Source organism: Sycon ciliatum, chromosome 4, assembly GCF_964019385.1.
Source record: "Sycon ciliatum chromosome 4, ocSycCili1.1, whole genome shotgun sequence".
NCBI lineage: Eukaryota > Metazoa > Porifera > Calcarea > Leucosolenida > Sycettidae > Sycon > Sycon ciliatum.
Window position 1 is genome coordinate 27,867,727 of NC_088646.1, and position 12,251 is coordinate 27,879,977.

At 48.0% G+C, this 12,251-nt stretch overlaps 1 protein-coding gene across 1 annotated transcript; it reads left to right on the plus strand.

Moving 5' to 3' along the window:
* The first annotated feature begins 1,979 nt into the window (after positions 1-1,979).
* LOC135815428 (uncharacterized) lies at positions 1,980-12,184 on the plus strand. Its single transcript, XM_065328723.1, has 8 exons — positions 1,980-3,407; positions 5,644-5,795; positions 6,528-7,557; positions 8,204-8,321; positions 8,556-8,711; positions 9,045-9,263; positions 10,240-10,276; positions 10,844-12,184. The coding sequence occupies exons 1-8, from the start codon at positions 2,863-2,865 to the stop codon at positions 11,830-11,832; spliced, it is 3,246 nt and encodes a 1,081-aa protein (XP_065184795.1). The 5' UTR covers positions 1,980-2,862; the 3' UTR covers positions 11,833-12,184.
* The last annotated feature ends 67 nt before the right edge of the window (positions 12,185-12,251 follow it).

The window sequence follows — 12,251 nt, forward strand, 5'->3', positions numbered from 1 at the left end:
CATGTAGATTCACAAGGGAGTCATCACATGTATGAATCTGCATGTAGATCTACCTCTCAATCATAATGCATGTGCAGGATCTAGGACTGGCAGTTGATACTGCAGGCTATAGCAGAAACCGTGCTGGCTGCTGGGTTTGTCAGCTTGTAAAGAGTTGTAGCCTAGAACTAGTACTAGTGGAAGTAGAACGGATCACAGAGAGCGTGCATACTTACCACTGCCAGGTGTGACTTTGCCTCTACACACTAGTTCCGGCTAAATAACCGGATGTTGTCTATGAACACAGCGCTACTGAGAAACATGATTGTGGAGAACACCATAAAACAAGACACAAGGGCATTACATGCATGCTATGCTAACTAGCTAACACGGGTGACGGATACTGACTGATCAACAGAGACTATCTTAAAATGGAGTTGTCATTGTGTGCAGATTGTAAAGTTTCATTTTCTTTTTATTTACATTTTTGTTTTGTTTTGCTTTGCAGTTGTTGCCGCGGTCAGGCCAGTGAAATCATGTGATCACGTGATTGCCCGTATAAGAGGCTTTAAAAAAATGCTATGCTGTTTACAGCATTGCCAGTGCAATGACCCCATCATGCCGCACCCCTCAGTCTCCCGAGTCCCCTCAGATTCTTTTAAAAGGAGACTCCCTTTGGCTTTGCAAGGCATCCATTTGCTTTGGAAAATCTTTGAAACAAAAGAACTTCCAGCCCAGGACCGGTCGACCCTCACTTGTCTGTTTCCACTTTCCAGCGAAACTTGTCCAACTAACTTGTTACTTGGCGCACTGAATTGGTGCGTTTTATGTCCCCATGACGTCGAGACCTCAGGTCGGCTGAGGGCAAAAAGCCTCACCATCACTATGCTCCCACTATGCAATTTTTTGTCTTTGCCTGTGAGCTGTGATCATTGTAAAAAAAAAAAAAAAAAAAAAAAAAATTCAAATCACTATAACTCAAGAATGGCTGGGCCGATTTGAATTCTACTTGCAGATTGCCGATGTTGCGCCCGGGAGAGTCGAATGACACCAAAAATTGCAAAATCGAAGACATCGGAGCAAGTTTTGAAAATGCATATTATGCGCATGTACACTGGGTTCAGTCACTCACTACTCCAAGTACCGGTAAGTAAGTTAGTTCACGCTGGACTACCTGTCCTACATGTAGGCTACATACACTTGTGTAACACTAACAGTAACACTACTGTCACTAGCAACAGGCTACATACCGGTAGGCTACGTAGATCTACAGTACGGACATACTGTAGTACGTATAGTGTAGATCTACCAGTCTTATTGCCATATTTTTTTATTATTGGCGTAACGCCTCGTCATCGTGGCCGTGGATGGAAGGGTTGTGTCCACCCATACATGACTGTCCATGTATGGGCCCAGTGTGCCGCCTTGCGCCACCTATCGAATTCGAAAGGGAATCGGGACTCACCACAACTGGCGCCAGAGCATGTCTGCATCAGTGCATGCCCCAAACATGATTCCCTGTGCTTCCCCTGCCAATGCCGCGGTATGTGCCATGTTGTACGGACTATGGAGAGACTACATTGTAGGGATATAAAAAGACTGGAGCAGAATATTCTTGTCGAAGTCTTGACTCCGTCCAACCACAGCGAAGCGCCGGATGGCATGCAGAGGACGTGCAGTTAGCTACAGGATGCACAGCCACAGGTAGTACAAGGAGTCTTAGGTGGTGTCTTCAAGTAACTCAACGCTTGCTGCGCTCGTGGCAATCCTGCATATCCCGTGATCAGAGGGATTGTGGTGCTGCATGTTCTTGACATGTAACTATTGAGTGTTGTTCCGTGCGTCTGCCTACACCAACTAATACGTGGTGAAACGGATACAATAGCAAAGCTGTCTTGGCTGTTTCACGCACGAGCGCTAGCGCAGTCTCTTGACTTTAGTTTACCGTAGGTGTTCGATACAGGATGTTGAGCTGGTAACTCGATCTCAAGAGAAAAAAAGCTGGGGTAAGAGCCTGTCAAGGCCGATCGAATCTGTAATCACGTTACAGTCGTACTACAAAATAATTATAGTATTTCGTTTTCCATCCGCCCGGTGCCAGGCCTGTGTGCAGCATCGGAAGCCCTCTTCAAGCAGTGAGTTTTCCCGCTGTACTAGTACATTTTGTAGAGGCTTGTACTTTGTAACCAGAGTTTTCTTATTTGCAACACGTTATCGCTGCAATCCCTCTCTTTTTCGGCGGAGTTCCAAGGCGAGTGGACCAAGAATGGAACGCATCTAACATCAAGTCCTTGTAGCTCTGACTTCTCGGTGACTGAATGCCGGAGCACATTTCCTCCGCTGCTCTCTACTTTATTTCAGCGTTGGCATACCTACCACCCGTTGATGCTACGGAACGCGGTCGTGTGACAATAGTGATTGTGGTCGCGCCTGCAGGCTGCAGAGACGGAGAATGACTACCGGTATGTGAGAGCCGGCGAGTCGCCCGTTTGCCACACCGGAGAGCTGTCCCACGCGCGCTCACTCGCGCATTCGATTCCTACTCCTAGAGAGAGACCTTGGCCCTCGCTCTGTCTGTCTAGCGCCTGGAAGTCTCTAGCTCTGGATTGCTAGATCCTGGCAGACCACAACTGGTCACCGTGCGTGTGCCTCATGCTGTGGTTCGACTACACTCAAGCTAAAAAATAGCCGGAGACTTTGAATCAATCATCCTCGGAAGATTAGGCGGTGCTGGACAGCGACGAGTGTGCCTGCCCCTGCATGTATACGTGGCTGGTCACAACCACCACACATCGTCGCTCTGTGTGCAAAGTTCAGCAGCTATAAACAACCAACTGTTGTAATAGTCAATAACTATTGCCCATACTCGTATTATCACCAACAATGGCGTCCTGGGCGACTTTCTCACCGGTCTTTGTCAGCACTTGGATGACGCACACAAGTACGGATGACTTTGATAGCTCGAGCAATGGCACGTCACCCGACTGGAACCAATCCCAGCCTGTGACCGCTGTTATGAATATGAGTGCTGCACCATTCAGTGGTATTGTTGACACGTGGGATCCTACGGCAATGATACTGGGTTACCCCGGGGCAGGGCCTAGCACACCGAAAGCCGAGCCGCACACCAGTACTAAATTCAACTCTACCCCAGTTGTTGCCTTCATTGCAGTCTGTGTCGTTGTTGCAATTTTATCGTCAGTCCTGCTCATACGCCAACGACGGTGGAAGCGCAACAGGAGCATTGGCGACAAATCTCCCATTACCGAAGACCAGGACAGCCCTGCTGTATCCGAAGGGCTCCATGGTAGTGGTAGCTGGAGTGATAGTAGCAGTTCGTCTTTCTCCCAGCATGCAGTCAGGTACATGAATGTAACGAATGCTGACGGCAGACGACAACCCGTGTCCGCACAAAATCATATCTCAACGTGAGTATACATTGTAGGTGGTTGCTGTGTGGGTATGTGCATGCCGGCATGTGAAGGACGGTGAGCTACTGGTATACCGTAAAATTCCGTAAATAACGCCCATGTCCGATAATAAGCCCAGTTTTAGGCGGTGTACACTTCAAGTCCGTTTTAGCGCCCATGCCCGAAATAAGCCCAGGGCGTAAATTGGACTCAAAATGACCAAAGCGCGAGCGTGCGTTCGCGTACAAACTGGAGAACAGTTGTAGATCGAGTGCGTGCCATCCAACTGCACGCAGCACAGTGCAGAACTCAACACTGTCACCGCGCGCGAGGACAGCGATGTTCCGTTGGAATGTAGCTTGTACTTACCATAGCAAGTGGTTTACCTATCAAATCTGTAATTTATCGCTACATTCTTGGTTACGACCAAATTTCTAGCTGTAGTTTGATGTACCGTATTTTCCGGGGTATAAGCCGCACTTTTTTTCGCTAAAAATCAGACCAAAATCGCCCCTGCGGCTTATACACCGAATATGCTTGCGCGAATGAATGCTTAGCATACATCAGTATGCATGCTGACGTCATGTGACATGTCATTCGACTCAGCTCAACATCAGTGGCAGCGAAACAGATAGTGCAGATGACATGGAGTGATCTGTAGTCAACACAGCAATACACCAACATCTCTGCAGCAACCTGTGGTGCACTAACACTTCATAATCTGATCTAACATGGTATTTAGCTCCATAACCATAATAAATTTGTAGAAAGGCCATTTGTCAATGAGTGTGAAAAATCTTGGTTTGTGGGTGCGGCTTATACCTCCGAATACCAACTTTTAGTCAATATTTTGCCTCAAAAAGGGGAGTGCGGCTTAGGCCCCGGTCACACCGAAACAAGCCACTTTGGGCTTGTTATCGCTGGCGCTCAGCTGGCTTGCGTGGTCCCTGTGACGCGGTCACACCAGACCTTGACTGCAAAGCTTGAATGGCTTGTTTTTCTTACCCGCCAAATTTTGAATATCTCGAAGCACACCAATGTTTGCAAGAAACCGGAAAGCAGAACGTTCGCGATCTAAAACTGTACTTGTTCTTGTGTTCAGTTTTGATGAAGAAGCAAAGGAAGCCCGGATTCTGAATTGCGAAGTCGTGCTCTTTTTATTTGTTCGGTGTGCATGGACGCGATGGTTCGGGTGGTGTTTCCTGATGTCGAGCTTTCTGCCCCGCCGGTTGCCGTTCTTCAACTCAGTTGCAATCCACTCTCTTCTTCGTACCCGGCTTTCTTCATGAATTCGGTCGTGAGTGTGGTGCCTTGTCTTGGCCTCAAACCACAGCTCCAACAATCTACGCAGCAGTCTAGAGGCACAGCGGCAGAAATCCATGGTCGTCGGACAAAATCCAAATCAAACTGAATACAGTGTAGTTGGATAGACAGACTCACGGTCAAAACCAAAGGCGCAGGGATAGCACGGTTCCACGGACACAAGAAAGAACATCAATATCAGTTCATCATGTCAACTAGCTACATGGTGTGCTCCAAGCGCACTCAAATTATTTTTTGAATTTCGGCTTTCAGCCGCTTGTACAAGCTGTGGCTGAAACAAGCCGAAAAAAAACGGCTGAGAGTCAGCCACGGCTGAAAGTCGCTTGTTGGACATTTTTCAGCCATTTCCATGGTACTAGTGACGTAAACAAGCGCTTTTTTCGGCTGAACGGCTGAATCGAGCTCGGTGTGACCGCGGCCTAATACCCCGGTGCGGCTTATACCCCGGAAAATACGGTACCTGTGCCGCGCTCAGTGTGAATGGTGGTTCACTGAAACTAGTGGGTTGCTGATAGATTGATCTTCTGCAGATTGCGTCCGAAATAACGCCCATGCCCTAAAATAAGCCATGCCCAAATATACACCCTGTTTTTGACGCTCTGCAAAGTATACGCCCGGGGCTTATTAACGGAATTTTACGGTACCTGTATTATGCGCTACGGGCCTGCTGGTTCCAACATGTTTTTAAATGTATGAAAACCACTCAACCACGGCTACGTCCCTGCACCAACTGAAATAGTGTTCTGCGTTGAGTCCTCAGTGGACGTCTTTGTTGAATCCTGCATGAATCTCCTACTCCGCATAACGTTTTAAATAAGGTAGCCCGTGTTCAGTTAGTACTGTAGGGTCAGGATTCCCGGTGACGTTGAGCTTCCCTGTGCGAGTAAGGAGTCTTCATAACTACTCCCGTGTTTTGCATTACTACTTGCAGACCTGTAGGTTCACTGCGCAGCACTGACTTTTCACGCACTGGTCTATCACTGAGTACCTCTGGCAATCCGGTTACCACACCGCCGAGCTCACCAGATGGCTCGACGAGCCGATTCTCACCAAGGCCTCGCAGCCTCCATCTCTTCACAACAGGTATGCCATGTACACTGATCCAGTGCAATCCTCCTTTTCTCCATGGCTGCGACGTTAATTGCTAGCTCAAAGGTTGCATTGCCGGCCGACCTAAGTTCAACTTACTTTGAAGTACGTGTGCTTCTGTATGATTGGTACTGAATGACAGCAAGTGGTGCCGGATTGTGTTCAGGGAATGACTTTGTCTTTATGGACTGTCTACTGTGTCTAGCTTAGCCGTGCATCAGCAGCCAGTACTGTACAGCTGATACGGTCATGTGACAGTCATGTGCACTTAGCTGTAGGCCCGGAGCCGGCTCCTGAGAGGTGATGCGGGCCCCCAGGTTGACTACAGGGTCGATCATTGCCCTTTGCACAATTTCATTATCAGAGGAGGATGCATCTCTAGTTCCATGCATCACATCTGGCTATTTGTTTAGCAATGGCATTGCATTCCACTGGCAAGACACATTCAACTAGCACAGTAGTGCCAGTAAACAGGAAGGCAGGGCAGGTTCAGTGATGATGGGTAACTTAGACTCCAGTCAGGAGTGTATGAGGATAGCTTCAGTACTCCGCACAGTTAGTTTCACACTCGACATTAGTTCAAGATGGCCGTACCTGCCATACCAGCGTTGCCGGCCCTGAGCTAGGATACCTGTGCATGTGGCACAGTGTGTTACGTGTAAGAGTCACACTGTATCTCTTCATGTGCTGTTTTGTCCCATTCCGTCATGTTGCTGTTTGTTGCAGACACATCTGCTGCTGACAGCTTCTCGGCCGCATCCATCCCTATCTTGCCCAGTCTTCAGCAACAGCATCAGGAGCATGAGCAGCGCACGCCAGAAGCATGGTCAGTCTCGTCACCGAAACCCGTTCCTAGACCTGCGTCAGTGCTGCAGACCGAGCCAGATTTAGGCAGATCAATGACTCCAGGGTCATTTTCAGCGGCGACACTGCCACCTTTTATGTCCGCTCTTTCGGTTTCGCCACTGGCACCACCCATCATAGATGCCTCGATAAGGGAGAATATTGCATCACTTCGCTCCATTGACAGCCAATACTATGATCTAGTGTATGTGGAGCATGCTAGGGACCCTCTTTGCTTCGAGCTGTATTACAACAATGCTACACTGACGTTCCCACCATCTGTGAGTGACTCGGCTTTCTTGCCGTACTTTGTGCACGTTAGCCGGTTGGTGGATGTGGGCGAACTGCCTGCAATCGGTGAGTTGGACATGCTGACGACTCCCATTGCCGTTTCACTGGTATCAGCGCAGACACAGATGAACCCAATCTTTGACCTCGACCAGGTGCTCATGTGTGATATACAACCATTCAGACAACACTCTCAGTATATCAGTGTAGTCCTGATACAGATGGATAGCTGGTCGTCCACGTGGACGGTGGTGGACCGTGCCGTTGCCCACCACCAGGACGGCAGCAGGCAAAGACACACGGCGTGCGCTGCCACGTACGGTAGCTACATCATGGCCGCCGTGCCTAACTGGATACTGGAGAAGTACGGTGACGACGGCATACCCACCGCAGCGTCATTGCCAGTGCCGCCGGGTGTGCGGCAGAGCATGCTGCCGGCAAGACACGGCGGCGGTCCCGGTGTTGGAAATTCAGGCAGCAGTGCGCCAAGCAACGGTGCATCCACTGCTGGAGGTGCAAATGTGCAAGCACCGCCTGTAGCTGAGAGTGACGGACGTCAAGGTGGTGAGGAGATGCCAACAATGGCACGTGAGCATGCAGCTGCTGAGGATGTCCACTCAGCAAAGTAAGTCCACTAGCGTACTGCTATTTGGCTGCGGGACACCTGCGACTACAGGTAGTTTCAGTCTGGTCCTTGTGCTCCATCACTGCTTATCACTGCTTAGCCGTGACTGTACAGCACAGAACAACTGTGAGTAGCGGAGTCAGTGGCTGGTAATGCTAGAGGCTCTGATACATCTGGGTTTGCAGGTAAAACCTGGTTTTAAGGGACCACCTGGTTTCAGCAGCCACATACATGGTCTGTAAGACCGCTATTCTTTTGGTGCCATGTGTGTGTGTGTGTGTGTGTGTGCGTGCGTGCGTGTGTGTGAACTGTGCGATGGTCTCCCTGGTTCCAGAGACCACCTGCATTCAAAGAGCACAACGACAGGCTGGTCCCATGGGTGGTCTCAGAAACCAGGCTTCCCTGTACTGTCAAAGGGCATCAGTGTGTGCCAGATATAGATCAACTGGACCTTACGTGACTCGTTTCTGGTTCTCCTGGAGAGATTGTGTTCTCCTGGAGAGATTGTGGATAATTTGTAGTAAGTATCTGACCTCCATCTAGTCAAGCGCACTGTTTGGCAAAAGTACTTTGGAGTCACATGATCATGCCATCATATTTTAAAGTACACGCCACCCCATTGTGTTCTTCTCTCCGTGTTCTACAGACCTGTTCAGCTTCTTCTCTTCACCCAGAATGATCCTCTGCTGACCTTCTATGACGATGAACGTGACTGGACTGCCAAAGCCTATGTCATATTGGAGAATGACAATGCAATAAAGAATGTAAGAAAGAGCAGAACGCGACTATTAACCGTCGTGAAATCAAACTTCAACAGTGGGTGTGTATGTGTGGCCACAGACTCACAGTGCTCCGCGAACATTTGCCACCGTAAACTCGCTGGTTCTGAGAGGTCGCAAAAATGTAGTGACGTGAATATTGGACGGTTTACAGTATCTGACTGTGCATGTTCTGGTGTGCATGTCTGCTGATTGAAATACTTTTTGCATGCTGTTCAGGCCATTGAAGGACGTGAGTTGCAAGAGAAGTTCTATCTGCAGGGTGGTACCGAAAGCACGAGAGTCCGCAATGGTCTGTGTCGCGATGAGGAACTCGTGCTGCAGGTGCAGATCTCACCAAGGCTCAAGCGTTTCTACAAGTTTGACCTGCCAGGGGTATGTAGTATGTTATATGTACCAATGGGAGCTATGCATTACCTTGCTGCCAATTATTTTGGTTTTGCGGTGCAAGTCCACTTCAGCCGTACACATTTTGTTACCAACCCTGCGTGAAAGGTCATGGACTGTGTTAGGTCATGCTCACAAGTGCACCAGCGCTGGCTGTGCTCGTTCTCCACGTCGTTTTACATGTCTCATCCGTATAGAGTATTTTCTCCGGTCCGCCATCTTGGGTTCTCAAGTGATGTAATACAGTGAAATGCTGGGGTCTGAAGGGATGTTGCAAATAGTCTCTAATCGGTTCTGTCTCGTGTTCATCGTATCACACAGCCACATATTTTCAACCTGAACGACATTGAGGGTATCACGTGTCGGGACAATCCGGTTGTGGTTACTTTGGAGATGCTAGAGGAACTGAATACCTCTAGCAAGGACCTGATCTTCAACACGACTCTCTCCAAGGGCACTCAACCTGTCCGGGTGGAACACATTGAGCGGCAGTTGCTGCTCACCATGATGTCACGCAGGACCAAGGTGTTTTGCAACACGGTGAGTACATGATGCAGGTTATGACCCTCTAACCAACCGTCTGGCTTTCCAAGTTTGTGGAGCTTGTGACATTTCTCCGTTATTCAATTGTGTTTTCGGGACGCCATCTTGTCTCAAGGAACACACATTGAACGCTGTGAGTGACAAGTCATTCTCCTTCCGCTCCTGAAATATTGTAAGGTGTCACTTTGTGTTGCTGACAAATACCAGTTTATTAGAAAATCAACTTGTTATTATCATTAGGTCTGAAAGATGTGGCTTGGTTTTTCTTGTTATTATCATTAGGTCTGAAAGATGTGGCTTGGTTTTTCTTGTTATTATCATTAGGTCTGAAAGATGTGGCTTGGTTTTTCTTGTTATTATCATTAGGTCTGAAAGATGTGGCTTGGTTTTTCTTGTTATTATCATTAGGTCTGAAAGATGTGGCTTGGTTTTTCTTGTTATTATCATTAGGTCTGAAAGATGTGGCTTGGTTTTTCTTGTTATTATCATTAGGTCTGAAAGATGTGGCTTGGTTTTTCTTGTTATTATCATTAGGTCTGACAGATGTGGCTTGGTTTTTCTTGTTATTATCATTAGGTCTGAAAGATGTGGCTTGGTTTTTCTTGTTATTATCATTAGGTCTGAAAGATGTGGCTTGGTTTTTCTTGTTATTATCATTAGGTCTGAAAGATGTGGCTTGGTTTTTCTTGTTATTATCATTAGGTCTGAAAGATGTGGCTTGGTTTTTCTTGTTATTACTTCGAAGTATCATGATTAGGTCTGAAAGATGTGGCTTGGTTTTTCTTGTTATTATCATTAGGTCTGAAAGATGTGGCTTGGTTTTTCTTGTTATCATGATCAGGTCTGAAAGATGTGGCTTGGTTTTTCTTGTTATTATCATTAGGTCTGAAAGATGTGGCTTGGTTTTTCTTGTTATTATCATTAGGTCTGAAAGATGTGGCTTGGTTTTTCCTTTTTCCCCACTTGTATCCAGGACCAGGGCTTGTTGGATTCTGACACATTTTTGACAGGTATGTTGTAGCACTGTTTACATCATGCTATGCCTGGCCGGTCTTGGCATCTTGGCATCCTGGCATATCATTCATTATGCTGAGTACACGGCAGTACTAGTTGGGCACTGATACACTGTCACGAATAATATGCTCCAGTATACAGATACTCCAGCTTAGGACGAGCTTTCGAGTTGTGTGATGAGTCCTTTCAATAATGCTTGCTCCATAGACTAGTCTGACGTGGCTCACTAAGAGTGACAGTTGCACGAAAACATGCAACATTGTCTTCACAGTAACAAAAAATCACCGGCATATTTGAAAGCAAGCGATCGCTTCCTGGATACACAAAGTGGCTTTTGATATTGCCCTCAATAGCACACAGTCAGTTGAATTCATTGCAGAAGCTGCACAATTCTGACAAGGGGAAGGTGGGAACTGTCCTGGGAAACATTAGTGTGAGCCCATGTCTCATTTGCTGGAATGTGCAGTAGTAATTTGGATTCATTGTATTAGCCTACTGAGGCTGGTGGCTTCTGTCAAACTTATTCATATCCCTGTATCTTCTCTTCCCTATGCTGACCATAGCGGATGAGTCTATTCCATCCATTGAGCAAGGCACACACTCAGTTCCCGCGAGAAGTTCTTCTTACCGGCCCGCCATTCCTAGGCGGCAGTTGGCCCGTCGCAGTCCTCCTCTTCCGGACAGCGTCGATGAAGAGGAGGGACGCTTAGTTAACCCGGTCCAGGAAGTTCAACGCACACAGCAGCGGGCGTTGCCGTTTCTATCCACCTCACAACAAGACCAGCGGAGACAAAGTCAATTCTATACGGAGTCCGCCAGCATCGACTCGACTATCACTCCAGCCAGTGTTGAGCAGCCCGTCCGGGCGCAAACCTCTGCCGCCATGCATCCATCGCCTGCTGCACGGTCTGTGAATACTCAGCCATGGACTCCAGCACGGTCGCACGGCTCTGCAACGTCTCCAACCGTGTCTGATCACGGTTCACTTTCCATGGTGCAACCAACCAGCCCGGAGCAAGAATCTGTCAGCGAGGCCAGCTTACGAATGAGGAATGCCAGTTCAGCGAGTCACATGCACGGCATGGAGAAACAACATTACTACGCCCGGCGTCACTCGTTGCACAGACCTGCGGTGCGACGCGAGAGCTACCCGCAGTCGGAGAGCGGTGATAGCAGCACATCTAGCCTGGTGCTGGGCAGCCTGTCCTCCGACAGCACAACCCAGCACTACTTGACAGCCAACTTTGAGGGAAGAGCCCCTGGACAGATAGCTATCCACCGTGCTTCCCAGTCGACGCTTAGCAGACAAAGCTTCACGTCGGGAGAGTTTACCACTCCTGCACACATGTACCGAAGTGTGTCCTCCCTCTCAGGGAACGTTTCATCATGGCCAAGCTCAGTGCATGTGGCGAGTTCTTCGGCCCGTTCACCAATCAGTGAGCATGATGCCAATGAGATTGATGCTACTGCTGCAGACGGGGCGGGCAATGGTTCCACAGCCACCAGTCCACGTCATGCCACACACCAGACTGCACATGTGACCGACATTTGAATTGAAAATTGAAATACTCTACAACCTATCCAGCGCCTGCTCGATTCGGACTTGATACAGTCATTGCTTGCTGTCTAGCAATGGAACTTGCACATTGCTGCTCACAGGTAACTGTGCGAATTGCGCTGAACGTGACATTTCGAAACTAGTACTTCGAAGTATATGTACGTTGAAGCACAAAAATCTCTGCTATACATATATGCGTTACTTGATAATTGTAGTATTGAGACTGTCTGGTCATTGATTCTCACCAGTTGCCATCTAGGCTTATCTTTATTTTTAATTCTATTCTATTTTCAGACGAATACTCAAATGAATGAGTCAGAATGAGGCAAGCTACTTCACTACAAGACTAGTATGGCAACCATTTGAACACCACAATGTAGCATTTCCGAGTAGAAATACTAAATCTGTAAAAT